Source organism: Podarcis bocagei, assembly GCF_964188305.1.
Source record: "Podarcis bocagei genome assembly, chromosome: 9".
In the NCBI taxonomy this organism is placed as follows: domain Eukaryota; kingdom Metazoa; phylum Chordata; class Lepidosauria; order Squamata; family Lacertidae; genus Podarcis; species Podarcis bocagei.
In genome coordinates, this window is record NC_138134.1 from 34,349,301 (window position 1) to 34,369,365 (window position 20,065).

General features: G+C 42.6%; 1 protein-coding gene and 1 long non-coding RNA gene across 7 annotated transcripts in view; one reads left to right on the top strand and one right to left on the bottom strand.

Annotated features, from left to right (window-relative positions):
- PALLD (palladin, cytoskeletal associated protein) overlaps positions 1–20,065 on the bottom strand; it is a 240,967-nt gene that overhangs the window by 5,941 nt on the left and 214,961 nt on the right. For all 6 annotated transcript variants that reach the window (XM_081208669.1, XM_081208668.1, XM_081208670.1 and 3 more), the window contains 4 exons: positions 15,187–15,336; positions 5,420–5,514; positions 3,092–3,224; positions 682–889 (listed from right to left, as the gene is read on the bottom strand). In XM_081208669.1, the coding sequence (XP_081064795.1) occupies positions 682–889; positions 3,092–3,224; positions 5,420–5,514; positions 15,187–15,336 (586 nt within the window). The remainder of the gene's footprint in view (positions 1–681; positions 890–3,091; positions 3,225–5,419; positions 5,515–15,186; positions 15,337–20,065) is intronic.
- On the top strand, positions 13,996–20,018 carry LOC308595241. Its single transcript, XR_014011954.1, has 2 exons — positions 13,996–14,081; positions 19,655–20,018. It is a non-coding gene; the product is annotated as an uncharacterized lncRNA (long non-coding RNA).

Here is a 20,065-nt window from a genome sequence, read left to right on the forward strand (position 1 = left end):
TTGTGAGCCTTTTATTTGTTATAGGAAAGCTGGTGCCGTGTGTTGTAAAAAAGAGGCATCAGCTGAAAGCCTACGTGTCAAACTCAGACTGTCAGGATTTGCAGGTAGGATTCAATCATCCCGGAAAATCCAGGCTGCATAAATAAAGCTGGTTTGGCGCTCTTGGGCAACAAACCCATTTTCCCAAAAGATCAGACTTTTCCTGATAAAGTGACTGCAAAATGCACTGGAAATTGCAGGATAATGATACAACATGGTCTGATCTCCCCAAAGACAGATCAGAGTGAATGCTCATTAAATAGCAGATGTCATCTAACCTCTCCACAAACAAATGCAGCTAAATGCTCATTAAACAATAGTCTAAGAGTGACCAGAGTGACCTTAAGAAAGCCATCCCCTCTCAAAACCACTATTTCATGGCAGCCACATCTCCCCCATCTCCCCAAATGTGAGCTTGTTAATTCCCACCCCACCGCTGAGAAAGTCTCTTTGGGAAAAATATTGATTATGCCCAAATCCTTAAAATCCCCCAAAGGAAGATGATTTATTGCCAAAGAGGCCAAATGCATCTTCAAAAAGAACACAGCAGAAAGCAAACTCTGAATTCCTGGGGAGCTCAGGCATGCCAAAATAAATTAAGTCTTGTACAGCTAGGCAGGAGGCAAGGTGTGGAGATGTTACCTGCAACGATCAGTTCCAAGCTGAAAGTGTTCTGACCAGCTCGATTGGTGGCAACACATGTATAGATGCCAGCATCCCTTGCTGTGACAGGCTCTATGATCAGGGAGTGTACACCATTCTCCCGTACAAGCATTTTGTGGGAGCTGTCAGAACGTATAACTCTTCCATTGACTTGCCAGCTGATATCTGGTGTTGGTAAGCCACTGACCTTAAAATGGAACACAGAAGAAACCTCAGCGGGACAATAGCATGGAGAGACAATAGAAAAAATACAAGCATTTGTTTCATGAGTATCCAGTGTGAAGGCCCAGAGCCACTCCCGAGTGGGGGGGGGGACCCCTCCTGTTTACATACATTTCCTCTTGTTTTTATTTCTCCCTAACCTTCAAGGCCATAAATGGATCAAAACCCATCACCAGTTTTTTTTTGGGGGGGGGGAGGGTGTGGGAGGATTTCCAAGCACCTCCTGCCTTCAGTGGCAAAGTGTATTTCTAATATACATTCCATAATAGCATTAGGTATCATGACACACAGAATGAAACACTTTCACACGTGATCAGTCAACTCCTTACACTTTTGCCCTTGATTACCAAGAGGAGCAATCCTTTCAACATCCCTTTCTCTCCATAACAGCTGCATGGAGCCAAGTATTGAGAAAAGCAAAGGAAAGGAGGAATGTGTCGGGAAATTTATCACTGAACTTCAAATTCCATTTCAGCTATACATTCATCACTTCTTATACTACATATTCAGAATGCTTTGAACAAACCACAGCTTGTTGAAAGATGTGCATCATTAATAATACTTACTGCTTATAAAATGTTGTTTTAGCAACAATGTCATGAAAAGCTCAGGGAGGCTTCCAAAGCAGACAAGTAAAATTCTGGATTGCTTAGTTCTATTACGCAAAGCGCCTGAGCACCTTTCAAATGCGATCGTTTTCAAATTGTACCTCTGTACAAGAAAACTTAAGTGGGATAAAACAGGAGTGAGGAATATCTTTTAGCCCAAGGGCCACATTCCCTCATTGGAAATCTTCTGAGGGACTCATGCCAGTGGTAAGAGGAGTGAGGCAGAAGTGGGCAGAGCGATGGATGCAACTTTTACCTTTGCACAGAAAACAACATTACAGCAGCAAGACATAAATCAGACTGCCTAGACACCCATCTTTCTACCTAGGCAAGCAAGAGGCATCTCATTTCAAGGACATATGGAGGAGGGGGTGGAGTAAGGCCAATGAAAGATGTATCTTGGGGAAGAGGCGGAGCCAAGAGAAAGTCCTAATGACTAGATAGAAAGCTTAGAGGGAAGCTGTCCAGAGTGGCTGGGGCAACCCAGTCAGATGGACCGGGTACAAATAAAATAATATATTAGAGGGCCACATTTGGATCCCATGGCTTGAGGCTCCTCATCTCTGGGTTCAAAGGAGGAATGAAAACTGAATGTTACAGACTAATATGCATTATATTTTCCTCTCTGTGCAGATGTATCTCAATTCAGAACTTCAATATTGGTTCAGGTATCGACCAGGAGAATTATGGCCTTCACCTGGGCATGTGAGTGAAGCAATCTAATAGTTGTGCTGATATAATGCAAAACACGGCAGTATGACAGCTTTGCAAGCAGACATTTGTACATTTCACAAGGATGCATCAGAATGGGACATCCAACTACATCTGCCCATTAATTTACTTAGGTTTTAAGCTTGCCCACTCCAAATACAGTAGGATAAATTCATAAATCATATTCCTTCCCAACCAGATGCAAAATTCTCATATTTCATTTCACAGGTCAAGTAATATAAAGGGTGAAAATCTGGTGGCATCTGTTTGATAGGCTAGCTAGAAATAGGAGCACAAGTGTAGATTACCTTTGGTGTGCTCCTGGAATATTTCTGTCCTTCCTGCTCGCTTTGTTACAACAATGCATGTCTACTCTTCAGCTAGTCTTACTTTCTGGTAAGTGCATAAAAGGTACAGGATTGCAGCCTTGGGCTCTATTTTGGAAACCCATGCATTCAAAGCCACTAGAGGGAGCACCTATTTTATCTATAAATCCATTACCAGAGCGGTGCTTACTGTTAACTTTTACAATGTCATTTTTCATGTGATAACATTTCATAAAACATGAATCTCTGCCTTAATAAATTTCAGTATCTGCTGGAGAAAGAAATAAAACTGCCTTTAAAAAGCTGAACTGGAACCCAGCCTATGCAGTTACGAAGTGGTCTGATCAGGAATCCAACTACAACACAAGTTTACAGGAGTCAACTCTCCACAAGTGGAATATGCCTATTAGGCTCACCATTTCAACCAACCCCATGTATTTGACAAAAAGGAAGAAGTACATGATGATCGTAAAATCCAGTTGAAGATGACCTATAAATGTTAAAATAAAATTAAAAATGTACCTTGCAGTCCATTCTGCAAAGTTTTCCTTCTTGAACTATCAGATCTCCCGGGGCCTGCAGGAAATGAGGTCGGAAGAAACGCTCCTGGATTGGTTCATTTTCATCTCCACTATCCCTTGATCGAGATCGAGGTCTGCAAAAATATATATAGATAGAACGCATTCATTTTCGTTCCCAGGCTCTGCCCTAACCATTTACATAGCCTTAGGTTAATAGATTTTTCATTATTGACATTATTCCCAAACCCTCAACAATGCACATACTTTTAAAATAAAAGTAAATATGACCAAAATGATGGACTAGATTCCACACATATGTTCCCTCACCTGTGACCATCAACACCCCTCCCCTAAACTTTCATTAATTTCAAAGTAGACTTTGAATTGGACTAAGATGAGTGGAAGTTTTCTTACGTACCCTAAGCAAATTCTTGGCTTTCAGAAGAACTTTAGGGCAGGGGGAAGAGAAGGCTCTCTACCACAATACTGGTCAATAAAATGAGTAAGATGCAAGGGAGCAAAAGGCAACCTCTGCATGCCTACTAGAACATAAATTCAAATTGCTCCCTATTTATGAGTCACATAAGGTTTGCTCTGTTACGCACACATCCAAAACTGAGTGCTGACAGAAGCTCGAAAATATATGAAGTGCCAGATGTTAGCAACACCATCATGTTTCAATTAATTTTGGATATATTACACACACCCATACAAGAAAATCAATAAGAGACTGTGGAATTGTGCATTTAAATCAATCTCTCACAGGACCAAATAGCTTGAAACACACACACACACACACACACACACACACACACACACACACACCACATACCTAAATTGGACATTATGCTGCTAAATTTATCATGTGTAATTTATTTTACTGGGAGAGATTCAAGGACACATTTAATCATTTTCTGACAAAGGGTGTATCTCAAATGTTTTCTTGTATTTGGCTGGATCACTACTTTTAGGTTTTCTTGATTTTTCCTCTTGCCTTTCTCTTATCATACACTTCTACATTTTTCTTCATCTTTGCAATATTTGAAAACATGGAAGTGTGCACGCACACTCTTAACTAGTTTCTTCAGAACACACACAGCAGTGGCAAAGAGTTTAAAGGAAACCAGATCTCAATTCCTTACAGCGAACTGCCAGACAACTCCACCATTTTTTTTTACTTTGCATTCCCCCAGCAACAGAAAGCTTTTTCTTGTGAACATCAGGACAAGGCTGCTAATTGCTGCTTCTTTCATCAAGTTGTCCTGATGTAGCAACTGAGTTCCACCAGGGTTTTCCTGGGTCCACATGCATATTGTATAGGGATTGTGCATCTTTGCTTCTAATTTTGTATGTTTATCATAGCAAACACCAGTGAAACCCAGGGATGGCATAAAGCCTGGAGCAACCTCTAACATACATTGCTTTGGCTTAGTGTGATGTGTAGACCAGGCCAATGCCATGCTAAGCGATTACACAAACTGGCAGAGAGGAAATCGCAGTCGCTCTGCTCCTCCCTGATTGTTCTGTTGCTGTGCTGCACTGCGCCAAGCCATTGTTTAGCTTAGCATGTCATCCAGACCTAGGCATGTGGTTTAGTGCTTCCGGGTAAACAAAGAGCTGTAAATCATGAGACAAAGTTTTGTTACAGCTAGTGTTCAGTCTTGAGAGAGAGCCAAACTAGGAACTCCATTTTGGATGACATGCTAAGCCGAACTTGGACTTAGTGCAGCAGCAAAATAAATGGGGAAGAGTCAAGTGGCTGGGATCTCCTACCCAGAAGCCTGTGTTTTGGGGCTTGACGACATTATGTGGGAATCAGGTCTCTGCAAAATGGACCCAATAGTGGTGGTTGTTTTTAAATGTGTTGATAAGGAATTTAACCTTCAGTCATTAAATGGCTTTGGACCCAAGTATTTTAAGAAGTGCTTTCTCTTGCACACAAATCTGCCGGGAAACTAAGGTATACTTTCTGAGGTACAGCAGTTGACTACAAGAGAAAAGGCCTTTTTGGTAGTGGCACCCAAACTACGGAACCCTAGCCCGAGACATGCACCTAGGGTGTTCTGCAAATTTCACTTTCAGTGTCCATTTCATATATTTAACATTTTAACTATTTTACCAAACAGTTCAGTGGCAGGATTAGGATTAGGTTGAACATTTTAGGCATCTAATACAGAATTTCCTATGACGAACTGTTAACTGTGTCAAGAATGTTGGGAATCAAGGCAAGCATTACCAGAAATAAACATGGAAGTATTTATTTCTGTATTGGAACCCAAAAGGACTCATGTTAGAACTCTTGGGAAAGATGTGCATATGCCTTTGGTACCTTCTGACATGCGGCTGACTAGGAGGTGTCCGGGGACTACGTCCTCTCTGGTTGACAGCTTGGACCATCAGCCTTCCTGTACAGCTTACCCTGCCCTATCAAGCAATGGAAGAAAAATACAGATGTTATACATTTGGGGGAAAAAATATGCTGTCAATATTAATTAACATTGAAGACTACACCAAGTGTTATGCAGTTGTACCAAATGCTTCCACTGGAGAGAATCTTGTACTTCCCACAGCTGGTGTGTGCATGAAAGAGAGCAGAGAGCTAGATGCCACCAAGGACATTATAGAAGAGCAGAGGATGCCACGGGTTAATCTACAGAAGGGCAAGAGAACCCAAGGACTCTATAGAATAAAGGCACAGAGAATGTGCAGCAATGTCTACAGCGATCACCAATGGCAGCTCCAAGCTTGTCCGGCTTTGTCCAAGCTTTGTCTGGCTGTTGGGCAGGATTGCCCCAGGCGGATCCTTCCTCTTCACCATCACAGCTGCTATTTACTTACTTGTCTTTTCCGTCTCGGCCCAATCTACATCGTCACCCGGCTGTTATTATTCTGTTAGTAAATTACTACAGCTATTGCACTGAAAAATTTGTGTTTGCCTATGGGACTTTGTTACATTCTGGGGAAAACCAGGCATGGCGAGTTAATAGGTAACTTATAACAAAGTAACACATTAAGCCACACACCCCTGGGATTTCAAAGTCACACCAAAAGCATACAAAACCAGCTGTACAAACATAGAAAGAGCCTGTAGCCAGTCAGCTATTGTTTGCTTGTACAAATATCTCCCCCCACCCCCAAAAAAAATCTAAGGTAGAACCAGAAAGCTGAATGGAAAGAGCAATAAATATTTCTGGCATGTATTCTTATGTGCTTGAACAACAAGGAATTTGTTTTCCAAACTATGAGGAAGGCTGTTACAATTACACCACTTCTCCTTCTCCTCCTTCTGATACTTAACATTTTAAGAGCACCTTTGCATGTTAAAAGGACTTCATATACAGTGGTACTTCAGGTAAAGTACTTAATTCATTCTGGAGGTCCGTTCTTAACCTGAAACTGTTCTTAACCTGAAGCACCACTTTAGCTAATGGGGCCTCCTGCTGCTGCCATGCCACCGGAGCACAATTTCTGTTCTCATCCTGAAAAGTTCTTAACCTGAAGCACTATTTCTGGGTTAGCGGAACCTGAAGCGTATGTAACCTGAAGCGTATGTAACCTGAGGTACCACTGTATATTAGTTTTATTTATTCTGTACATTTATGACCTGCGTCTTTCTTCCATCATGGAACTCGTGCTGCAGCATCCAGGGCGTTCTCCCCTTTAGGCACCGTCACCCTCTCCAGGGGTGATGCGGCACTTGCAGCCTGGTGACTCACCTATCACCACCTGCCATACTGCTGTGGATCTCGCTTCTGACAAATTCCCCTCTCCCGCCAGCTGCTGGAATTCAAAATGACTGCTTGAGTGGGAGCCTCTGCTTCTCCCTCCAAGGTGGTGTCCCGTTAAAGGGATCCCGGGGAAGGGTGCTTTGGGGCAATAGCACTCGCCCATGCAACAAGACTGGGGGGATGGGGGGGTTGCGCCCACTTTATGTATTTTAAGGATCAATCCCAGATACGGCCTTGACCCCTGGTATCCCTCCAGCAGGTGGGCTGAAAGTGATGGTGGCTAGCCCAATGCCATGCCAAACTCACCGACATCTGTAATCAATAAAGTTGTGGCTTAATTTATTCCACAAAATGTCAGTGGTTTTGGTTTCACTGAGCCGTCCTGATGGGGCGAGTTTATGGCATTTGGGCATGCAATCAGACTCACTCAGCTTTCTCAAGGCCGCTGCATCATCCTCCCTTCTCACCGTGCCCTGGGATCCAACACCCCTGTAAGGTATGCCTGTATTATTCCCCATATTTTTAGGTGAGGAGGCAACTTATTTACTGTAAGCCACCCAAAGAACCTTTAGGTTATGAGACAGTATACATGTGTCTTAAATTGGTTTTTTAAAATCCCATTGAAATACAAAGGAGGAAAAACATTTAAAAGAAGGGTACTAAATAAATACAGCTCCCCAAGTTCGTAGTAGGAGAAAGGATATCTGAATAAAGGAATTTCCAAATTTGTAGCACAGTCTCTTAGCCCTTATCAGTGTGTTCTCTTCCCTAAAAGGACATAAATTGTAAAGTTAAACCAGCAAAGGGTTGTTGTTTTTTTTAAAAAAAAGACTTCACTGTCTTCTTATAAGTATTTGAAATGTGTACCGTAATTAGTCTTTGGTGTGGATGACAGAGTGTGTCAGCCACATGTAGTTAAAAAAATTAAGCGTGGGCCCAGTTTGCAAACCGGAGTTAAGAGGTGAATTCTAGGTCTCGAGAAGCTGAAAAACTAACAAGACAAGGGTTGGGAACTTGTGGCCCTCAGTATGTTGCTGCACCACAAAGCTCGTTCAAAGAAGAAAGTTGGGTCTTTGTAATCATGATATCACTGCGCTTGTGTTTTCCCTGGAGCTGCATTGGGACTAACAATTCTACAACAACTTTTTAAAAGCCGTAATACATTTTGCAAATGCAGGCTTCAAGCCAGCACACAATTATGTGTACTTGAATCTGGCTAAAATCCAGTGGGACTTAAGCACACATAATTATCTTCTGGATTGTATTTAGGATTATCAGGTCCTTGCCTGCAGTTGATGTCTGTCTAAAAACTCTGCAACAGAGAGAGCATTATTCTCTGCTACCCACTCAAGTCCACCATTTTCTCCTGTAAGTTGTGAGGCAAAAGTAGAAGCCTGTTCTGTGAAATGGGTGACCATAAGAGAGAGTACTTTCTCTGTGGTAGAAGAAGAAGAAGAAGAGGAGTTTGGATTTGATATCCCGCTTTATCACTACCCGAAGGAGTCTCAAAGCGGCTAACATTCTCCTTTCCCTTCCTCCCCCACAACAAACACTCTGTGAGGTGAGTGGGGCTGAGAGACTTCAAAGAAGTGTGACTGGCCCAAGGTCACCCAGCAGCTGCATGTGGAGGAGCGGAGACGCGAACCCGGTTCCCCAGATTGCAAGACTACCGCTCTTAACCACTACACCACACTGGCTCTCGTGGTGCCTGCATATCTTTGAAATTCCTTCCCAGTAGACCTGCAGTGGGCAGTTGACACTTCAGGCTTTTGTTGTTGTTGTTGTTTAGTCGTTTCCGACTCTTCGTGACCCCATGGACCAGAGCACGCCAGGCACTCCTGTCTTCCACTGCCTCCCGCAGTTTGGTCAAACTCATGCTGGTAGCTTTGAGAACACTATCCAACCGTCTTGTCCTCTGTCGCCCCCTTCTCCTTGTGCCCTCCATCTTTCCCAACATCAGGGTCTTTTCCAGGGAGTCTTCTCTTCTCATGAGGTGGCCAAAGTATTGGAGTCTCAGCTTCAGGATCTGTCCTTCCAGTGAGCACTCACGGCTGATTTCCTTCAGAATGGCTTTTAGAAAGGCCTTAAAGACCCATCTGTTTTAATGTTCTTCCCCAAGTAACACTACACCAGATAATAATACTAATACTAATATTTTTTTATATCCCACCCATCTGAGTGGGTTGTCTCAGCCATTCTGGGCGGCTTCCAACTTAATAAATACTACACTGAACAGTATTTCTTAACAGTGCAACTTTGGTAGTTGGCATTAAAATCACATAACTCCTAGTGCAGGGTTTCCCAAACTTGGGTCTCCAGCTGTTTTTGGACTACAACTCCCATCATCCCTAACCAGCAGGACCAGTGGTTAGGGATTATGAGACTTGTAGTCCAAAAACAGCTGTTACCCAGGGGATTTTACATGCACACTAGCCACTTAAAAAGCAACTTGTGTTTCCTCTTCCTTACCGGCAGCCTCACTTCCAGTTTCACCTCAGTGACTTCCTTCGTTGAATATAAGTTGCCTTTTAAACAAGGCCTACCCAAATAAGCGTTTTTTGATACTAAAGGCTCATTTCAACCCACAGACAGCACTCTACACAACTTGTAAAACAACTCTTGGCACAATAGCATCTTCATGCTCGAGACTGCATTCGTATGAGTAACAAAAGGCAACAAGCATGAACAGAATTGTTGGCAAGCTCAAATTATGTCCATTTGAATCTTGTTCATGTTGGCGACTTAGCAAGCCCACAAACAGTTAAGTCAGTGGACTACTGGAACCCAAGCAATGATCAGTGAGAGCAAACTAAAAGTTGAAGCCCATGTTCCCATTATCCTGGACAATCTAAATAACCAAATTACTGCCCGTGGCCTGGAAATGAGTTCTTAAGTGAAGTTTTTACAGTGCACAGAAACATCTTTATATCTCTCCTTCGGTCATCTCTATAAATTAGTCTTAACTATCAAGAGACGAGTACACTTGCTTCTTTTAAATTTACTATTTTCACCCAGGGTGCAATCCACACTCAAACCCCGTAAGATCGCAAAACATCCCTTGTCCTGATAAAAGGCAACTGCTGCTCAGGGAGCACACTGTCTCACTTAATTCTTCATAGGGTGTTTCCATGCCACATCATGTTGTTGCAGAAGGAGCTAAAGGAAGAGAAATTAAAATGTGGGCTGTTTTTAAGTCATGTGTAGTGCGGTGCCTTCTGACAGATGATGGACTACAACTGCCATCATACCTGGCCACTGGCTATGCTGCCTGGGGTCATGGGAGTGGAAATCCACCATCATCATTTGAAGAGGGCAAGATTGGGGAAGGCTAGGTTGCACTATTCAAAGATACCTTTTCACAACTACTTTTGAAAAGATTAAGCTGGTCAGCTCATTACCGACCTACTTAAATCTTCACTCAAACACCCTCTTATATGGACGCATTAAGCGCATCTGTGCTAGCTTTGAGGCCTACAGGCATACTTCCATTATTGTTTAGGATTACAAAGCATGGCGTATTTCCATTGGGTGATGACGCTACGCAGTTGGAATCTACATCTTCTGGTGTGAAAAGCTCATGCGCCGATCCACTGCTGCCCTTAGTCTCTAATGCACTGTTAAAAGCATACTGGAACTATGCTAAGGCCAGGAGACGTAATTGTGTTTATTTGGAAATTATACCGTGACGAGAGAATATAAAATGACTAGATGAACCAAGCAAATGCTTGTCTTCGTTGCATAATAAATAAACTTCCAGATTCACATCCAGAGAGTTCGTTGATCATTTTCCAAAATAAATACATAAATCAAGCACCCCTTTGTCCTTCAGCCAAAGAGGAATATAAGCAGAACATTTTTAATTTAAATTTTTTTTAAAGGAAAGCACTGCTTCAGTTGTTGCTTATGGTAATGACTAGTACTTAAATAATCAAAAGATGCCTGGTGACCTTCACAGAATAATGCTACACCCATATATCTTGAGCACCCCAGAGATTGTTCTGAACACTCAGATAACAACAGGTAAGAATTCAGCACAGTTGACAGAGTGGCCTTGATCCACAAAAGCAGGCCCATCCACAAGCACAAAATGATGCATCTCAAAACATGCACCACCACTGTATCCCTAACCCATTTTATCAACAACTCTGCAGATCTTGAGAAGTAATTTCACACGCAAAGGAGGATGACTGCTCTTTAGGAAAGGGGGGAGAGGAGGAGAAGACAAGCACACTTGGGCACACATAATAGAGCCATGCATACCTTGAATGCTCACGGGACTGTAAGCCAAGATCTCTGGATAGATTATTAGGGTAAATAAAGATTTTTTAAAAATTCTCGCTTTACAGGCCAAAGGAGCTGGCATTTGCCCGCTGACAGTTATTTTACGGGTCATGTGGCTAGCATGACTAAGCCGCTTCTGGCGAAACCAGAGCAGTGCACAGAAACACCGTTTACCTTCCCGCTGGAGCGGTACCTCTTTATCTACTTGCACTTTGACGTGCTTTTGAACTGCTAGGTTGGCAGGAACTGGGACTGAGCAACGGGAGCTCACCCCGTTGCAGGGATTCGAACCGCTGACCTTCCGATCGGCAAGCGCTAGGCTCTGTGGTTTAGACCACAGCACTACTCGCGTCCCAATGCCTCCTGATTAGGTGGAGGCAAAGCTACAGTAGTGCAGAGATGCAAAAACTCCTATGTTTGAATGTTCCTCCAAGTCCGTATGCAGAGATGTGGCAAAACCACCCACTCAAAGAAGAGGCAGATGGGAAGCAGGCAAGGTCACAACACTGGATTGGAGAGAGATGCAGCAGTCTGCTTCATTTGTGGACAGATATTTGGCTCTTACAGGGGTTTTAATTTTATCCATGGGCCTTTGGGGATATATCACAAAACTATGGTTTGGTGGTGTTATGTGAGAGAGCCTTAGGCTCACAAGCTATCCTGCCCTCTCAATTCTTCATTTCTGCTTTTAAACTAAATGATGCTTCTTGTTATGTCATAACTTATATAAACTCTGGTTAGTTTAAACTTTGGCTAGTAAACGAGTCAGGATCATGAGCCATGGTTTCACCCTGAATTGATTAAATTAACCGGAGCTTAACCTAATCAAATTTCCCCCAAGTTAAGACATAACCAAGAACACTTCTTAGTTTAAAAGTGGAAGCTTCTAATATCCTCCTCGTGGCTGCACCAGAGAAAGAGAGGGGGATGAACTCAAGTCTTGTGCATGCAATGCTACAACATAGCTTAGTCTTATGACTGAACTGGCACAATTTCTGTCAGCAATGCAGTGTGCCCTAACAGAGTTCAGAAATTACTACTGTAGTGTCTACATGCATAATAGGAAATGTTATATATGTTCACAGCAGTGATTTTATGTAGACTCAACATTTTCTAATATTTGTGATACCAAACCAAGTCCTATGTATTTTACACAAAAGGGGGGGGGGGAACAGTGGTGGCTCTCAAGCCTTTCAGCAACAGAACCATTATGGTTAAGTAGCCTAGCAACATTCATAACAGGCTACAACACTCAAAGAGGATAAGCTGTGCTTTAGTGATAGAGCTCATTATTTCTAAATGTAATCCTACTTGCAATTTGGGTTTGGAAAGATCTTTGGTGCTACACCAAATATATTTTATTCTTTTGACTCTTAAGATTGCAATCTAGAAGAGGGAGGGAACAAAGTAGGTGTCTGGAAAAGGATGTGCCAGTAAGCACACTTCAGCTGCCATTCCTTGCCTGAGAAAAACCCACACTCAGTTGGATGGCCTTACAAATAGTAATTATATACAGGGTCAGGCTCTTGTTGCTTTAAACCAGGGATGATGTCAGGGACCGTGCTGAGGAGAGCTGTGCTGAGGAAGAATGGTGGGAGCCACCCCCTCCTCCGGATCCCGATTCTTCCCTGGAGCAGGAGGACAGTGTATATTTGGAACAGTGATTTGCAGAGGGGCATAGTTCAGAAGGCAGAAGCTGGGAAATACTGGATGGGGAACAGCTAGCAAAAGAAACACTAGAAGAGAAAGAGTTAACAGATTCATAGTCTCTGGATACTAGCCACCCCTCTTCCCCAAAGTCCCAGAGAGCTCAGAAAGTGGCAGAACAGAAAACATAGCGGCTCCAAGCCCAGATCACAAGACATAGGAGTAACGTAGCTTAATAGGGATGGAGAGGGGAGTGCATTTAATTGGGAGCACCACCATTTCTAGGAGAGGTGCTCTTTGTTCTCTCACTGTGATTATTAAAGTTTCTAACTGGTAAGAAGACTCCTTTTCCTTTGTTCTGCTTATCTACTGCCAAGGGGGTGGGGAGGAAGCCAATTCCCTGAAGCCTGACAGATGAGGACCTTGTGACCCTGTAGGTCTTTCTAGAATCCCAACTCCCATCAACCCCAGCCAGCATGGCCAACAATCAGGGGTAATAGGAACTGTAGTTCAACAATACCTGAGAGAGCCCCATGTTTCCCACCCCTGCTTTAAAACACTCAAGGGTGGTAATAAATGTACCATAAAAACCTCCTCTACCTCAGGGATGGTCAATGCAGTGCCCCTCTAGACATTGCAGGATCACAATTCCTATTATTATTATTATGATGCTTAATTTATTAATCACCTTCTGATTAATAATCCACTATTTGCACATAAAATCATTAGAAGCAGCTAAAAACAAAAGAACAACAAATGCATTTAAAACAAAGCAGCAACAGTAACAAGTGGGCATGCCTCACTACTAGTCATGCTGGCTGGGGCTGATGGGAGCAGGAGTACAAAAACATATGGAGGGCACTGCATTGGCTACTCCTGCTCTCTCTAGCCTACTGGAGATACAAGTAACACCACTTCTTTGGTCTCAGGTTGTCATGAAACAACCTCCCAGTGAGACTGCTGTGCCAACAGTTAAGGGCCTACTTTCCTTCTGGAGGATTCCGCTCTGGCGGTCACATTAGTTGACAAGCAGGTTTTCGACCTTGCTTCTGAAATCTTTTACCTAAACAGAGTGGCATTTGTTGACCTGAGGTTCCCAAGGGGCAACACAGGTTAAGAAGCGTATTATTTCCCTTGGCAATCACACAAGGCACTTGTGTTCTAACTTTTACTAAAAGAGCACGGCTTATCCTGCTGCCCTCTGTTAAGCTGACCCCTTCTCTTTCTGCAACAGGCAGTAAAGCTTACCCAGTGTCTTTGTTATTTTGCCACTCTACACTACTGGCTAGCCTGGTGGGGTATATGGAAACACCCAAGAGGACATCAGGACAAGGGGTAAGTTTTATTATGGTGTTGCCACTATTGGCAGGTGCCCCAGTTTTCTCGTAACATATAAATACCTCCGTAGCTCCTTTGTTGCCCTGGACTGTTATATGGGAATGCATATCTTTCTTGTCATTTGGGTACTCATGGGCTAACTTGTGAAGCTCCACACTGCCCCTGGGGCTCAACTGGAAAGAGGGAATTTCATTACAGAAAAGGAGTTTGGCATATCTCTCGGCTGAGGCGCTCCACGACTTCCTATAGCCAGTTGTGTGGAGCCTGTGATCGGCAAGGGGAATCCATCTATGCAGGTAGCCAGGCTGGAAACATTTAGATCAAAGTGGATCTCATTGTGATAACAAAAAGCTTTACAAGCCAAGGGAAGAAAAGTGGCAAGAAGGACAAAGAAGAAAGGATTGCTACTCAAGAGTAGGTTTCATCAGTGAGTCTGGTGAGGTGAGGGACTGATTTATTTTGCTCAAAAGGGAATATACTGGTTTTCGGTAACTTTTGCACTGTATAGTTTTTCTTAAAACTCCATACTTTTTCCATCTTAGTAAACTCTTAGTAAATGATTTACTTGTTTCATAAACCTGTATGGTCTCTGATTTTAACAACCACATGTTCAGAAGCCAATAACCTGCACTACCATTAAGAGGTTTCAGGGGGGAATTTGTAATTCAACTTTGTAGAACTAGTCAAGGTGGGCTAAACTGGGGAAACACCTGTGACAGCCAGAAACCCCCTTCCCTCAGGTGACATGGAGCCCTGGCAGGTGGCCATCACAAAGTATCAGGGGTAAAGTATGCATGACTGTTCAGACCTTAATCATCCTCAACATGGGGTGCATTAAGGTTGCGCAAGAACACCGCCTAGATGGCAGTTGCTCAGAATCAGGTCACGACAGAAAAACCTCCTTCTTTTTAATAATCCCCTGGAGGAAATGTGTTTGCAACTTGGCAACACCTATTGGTGTGAGATGAACATGGATGCTTTAAATATCATCTGACCCCAAATGACATGACCCCTCAATTAAGGTAACTGAGAGCCAGGTTGTGAATGCTTTCGAGAGCTGTGCCCAGGAGTATGCTTACTCCTAAGTCAAGACTTGGTTTACCTGAGGGTTGGCAGCCATGATAGTGTAATTCCCATCATCATCCAGGGCGGAAGCGGCAGTGTGGAGAGAGCAGGTCCCATCAGGTTCTCTTTGCATCCTGTAGTGCTCGCTCCTTTTAGATATTTGCTTCCCATCTTTGAACCAATAGATCTGTGTCAGAAAACAAAACGTAAGAGATGAAGGAGGCAGGTACAGGAATCAGAACTAATAGCGTGAGCAAGCCTCACCAGCTCAAAAGGCACAATAAGAATATGGAACAAATCCCTGCCTTTCCTTCTCCTTTTGTTTCTTGCTCTCCATATGTCTAACAGTGGCTGGTGCACCGATTTGTGACATCTGGAGATTTGCACTGTTGTGTGTGAGGAGGCTAGTGGTCCTCTCTTGTGGTTGCAAGAAGTTGAGGGCTGCCACCAATGCCAAAACTGGGCAAAGAGGGTGGGCAAGTGCAGGCACAAACTAACAGCCTGCTCCTATTCCCTTACCTTGGATACAGCTACAAGTCTGAACTTGGTCAGACACCCATGCTTGCCTTACCTTTCTCAGGTGACTAAAGTGAGGGACAAGAATCAGCAGTGCCAAAACTGGGCTTAAAAAGCACTGCACTGATGTCATCTCCGGCAACTTTGTTCAAGTCACTTTAGGCTCATCCTTCCTTTTTTAAAAAGGGGCAGGTTGTAAACTTTCCTCCACACCGGAATTCCTGCCATATCCTGTTTATGTGGTGTGTCACCCCATCTATAAAATGAAATGCCTGAGGTTTGTTGGTTTACATTTTTATCTAGGCATCCCTATCTATCAGACATCATGAGTGGTTTAAGCTTCTTGAACTCAACACATGGAAAAATGTAAATCCTTGTACATTTGACCCATGTTTTTACACTGAATACAGGATGGCGGTGAGTGAGGGAGGGAGGCAAATCTTGGTGACAGGGCCTCCTATATTGCATTCAACACACTGTTGGAATGAACAACACACATATAATCTCTCCTGTGCAATCAGAGATCCTGATTATAGCAGGTTCCTGGCTGTGTGCACATTTTGTGTGTGTGCTGGGTCAGTTCTGACAATCAACAAACGTATGTGGGTTGGAGCAGGACATACTGCCATGACCCTCTCCTCCCAAATGAGTGTACAACACAAACACGCACAGGTCACACTAACAGGACTCTTCTAATGCTGTGATAACCAGAAGGCAAATGAGAGCTACTTTCCTCCTACAGATATTTCTTTGCAGCTCGCAAACTGTTCAGCTGGGCAGGCCGAGCTTCTGTCCAACACAGCAAAACTAAAAGTTTGCCCAAAAAAGGGTGATACACATTTAGACTTGTTCTTCATCAGTGAACATTCCTTCCTGCCCTTCCCTCTAATGGTTTCCTCACCAGATATTGCCACCCAGGATTTGTTTGCACTGAGACTAACATCCGTGCATTAGTTTATCAGTGCAGAATACATGTGCTGCTTATAATTACTTTGAAATGTTATCAGTAAGACAGAAAAGGTCGCTTTCATTTACCAAGGGTCGAAAAGGGCCCCCAAACAATCTCCCCCTCCCAACTCTTAGCCGCTGTATACAGAGTTACATTTGTTTGACTTCAGGACCAATCCCAAGCCTTGTATAAATACTCATGTAGGGATAGAACTGATTTCTTCAATAACTCCACATCGAAGGACGTGATGTTACACTTAGGCTGCAGGCAGATATAGCAGCAGTACACATGTTAATCATCGGTAGTGGGAAGTGAAGCAGGATTTCCCACAGCATCAAATATATGTGGCCCCCAGTTGTACAAGCAGACCTGACAAACGAAGCCATCCCTCTTAGCATTAGTTACCTCTTTGAATGAGTAAGCTTACAAGGGTGCTGGCACACTTCGACTACCCATTTCTGATATTCATGAATGAAGAAGAGACTTGTGCAAGGAACTCATAGGAAGATCTTTAATCTCAGGGCAACTTGCCTGAAAGCTGCAGGTTAAAAGGTTGGGGGTTTTTTTTGAGGAAGCATGGCAAGGAGGTGGATTAAGAGAGCATCTTTACTCTCAAGACACCTGGAGACCTCAATCACTTGGAAGGAACGTTTGCTATATTATTACATTCCCAAAAGCACAAAAAGGAGAGATGACCCAAAGCTATCACTGTATAGATTGCAACAGCCAATTCTGTCAAGATCATAACCTTCCCTGATGCTTGATCATTATGCAAAAAAATTAAGGGAATGTCTATCACTGTCCATCTAGCTCCTGGGAGTTCATACTTCCATGTAAGGTTCTCTGGCACTGAGCAGTACCGTGCGTCAATTTCACTCAGCAGTCAGCTGTATCTCTTCCTACTGCATGTGTGTGCAGGACTGCAAAATGCCTATGCTGCCAACAAGGGCTTGTTAATGTGTTCTCCTACACTGACATCACTTTTCTGTTTCACATAAAAAGGCATGTTATCATTTATAAACCTATAGGACTTAGCAAAAGCAAAGCTTCAAAAATAAGTTTGAACTTGTACACTTCAGATTTCGTAATGTTACCTGACATCTGTTGATCTTGTAAGAGCCAGTAATTGTTTTATAACATAACACACTTCTTTCATTACAGAATCAGAAGGCTTGCCAGGAAGTAGCGATACAGTAAATACCTGGTGTCCTAGATTAACACAACTATAAAGTAGCAAAATATGGCTTTTTTCCTTATTATTTTTTTTAAAATCCTGCTATGCAACAATTAATGCAGGATATCAATTCTGCCCCAAAGCCATAGTCTCCCCCCCATGAAATTTACCATTATCATATATACTGGTATGTTGCCTTTGTCTATTTTTACAGTGAATTTTAAATTTCAGAACCACAAATCAAATTTTGAAATGCAAGATTTTCAAGATCTCAATTTTCAGTTTTTGAGAATGTGAACAATAAAACTGTTGATAGAAAGAGTTACAACTGCTCCAAAAGGTTTTGTAGCTCACTATAAAATTTTGACTGCTCAAAAATAAAAAAAACTGGGCATACTTTCAAAATTGTGCAGAATTATATATTATATAAAAATATAATAATGATTAAAAGTTTTTGCCTCCTGTAACAATCACCTCTAGTGGCTGGATAATAAATGTAATAGTTATAATAGTAGTAGAAATGTATATTAGGTCAAAAAGAACTCCCACAATTTCAGAAGAGTTCTTTTCACAACTGGTTTTTAAGTTCTTGAAAAGGGAGTTGGCCATAAACCATTGCAGGCCCCTTCAGTACCCAACATGTATTATTTGGAAAACATAAGATCGTTTCCTGAAATGACTTCCTGAATGCATGCTTGTGGAAGAAATCTTACATCAGAACTGGTTATTCACATGTTATCCAGAACTGAATCTTAGAGCAAGACCTGACAAGAACTACGTACGGATCTTGTTCATTGATCAACTGTGCTAAAATATTATGTTGCAGAGTAACCTCAGACAAAGGGTACAGGCTAAGCAGTTACAGGGAATCGGGAAGATAAAATAAGCCTGGTGATGTCATTAAGTCAGTTTAATTATACAAGCTGATATCTTCATCAGATATATAATACTGCAAAGCCTCTGATCTGACAACAACCCCCAGTGGTGATCCAATTTGTGACTTCTACTTCTTGCCCTTTTAGAGAGGCTTTTTATGGGTTTGGCTTTGCCAGCCAAGAGTACATCAAGACTTTGTGTAAAAGATTCCCTATCTCCATGGCAAACCATTCTCAACAAATATGCGAAGAGTAGAAATAAAGCATTCCTCTGATACAAACGATTCTTGGCTCTGTCATTTGGAATGACTCAGGGTGAATAATTGGCCCCAGTTTCAGAACATATATTGTCATGGGAAGAGAGACGAGACTTCCGAAAACCATGGTAGTGGTTCTGGGGAGTTCTTGGCCACCATGTTTCTGCCAGGGTTCGTAATTCTAGGCATAGGTGACCACTGCTATTGACACCAAGCGGATGACAACAAGAGCCCGCAGGAAGGAAAACTCCAAATTCATAGGCCTAATTAGGTACTCAGCAAACACATCTCATTCCACATGATCGAAGAATGCTATGATGCCTTGTATGGGCTTTTCACTCCACAAAGTTCCACATGATAGGATCCCCCAACAGCCTTGTTTACCACAAGGATGCACTTCTTGAGCTATCAGATGGTAAGCGGTCACACCTTCCAGTTCCACCGAGTTGTGAGAAGAGCCTTGAAAGGCACATACAACCTGAGCTCTGGTGTTACATGGCCACTGTACTGGGAGCTGAAAGCTGCCACAGGGTGAAATTTGGCGACCATAGGCTCCATTTGTGTGAACTGCTGAGCACATTTAACCAAAAAAGAAATTGTATAGAGCATGGTGCTGGTAATGCCAAGGTTGCAGGTTCAATTTCTGTAAGGGACAGGTGCATATTCCTGTCAGTTTGCATTTCTTAGTACAGAAAGTATTGATCTGCTCTTTCCTATTCTACTTAATTCAAGAGGGTTCTGGAAGCTTCTCTGTGTGAAAGAAACAAGCAGAGGGTTCGTGGTGTTTGCATTATTCCTTCAGAGAAATTGAGTACAGCTGGCTTAAACTGGTTCTCTTATCTGTTTTTGTCAAGGTAATGCTGACTATAAATGTAAAGCAAGTAGGAGTTTCACTTTCTCTTTTTCTACCTCTCTTCCTTCTGTTGTGGTGTTTTGTACATGGTATGCTAAGTGTTAAGGTTTTAGACTTAGAAGTTTAGGTTAAGTCTGCTGCAACTGGATTTCTTATGGACTGTGCCAATCCGGAATGTATTGGATTTGTGACCATTATGCTCATTTGCCTTCAGTAGCAGTAAAGCTCTGCTGGATGAAATATTATTTGCCTCTGGTCTTTTTTGGGAATCCTGCAACGTGTTTAAGTTTTT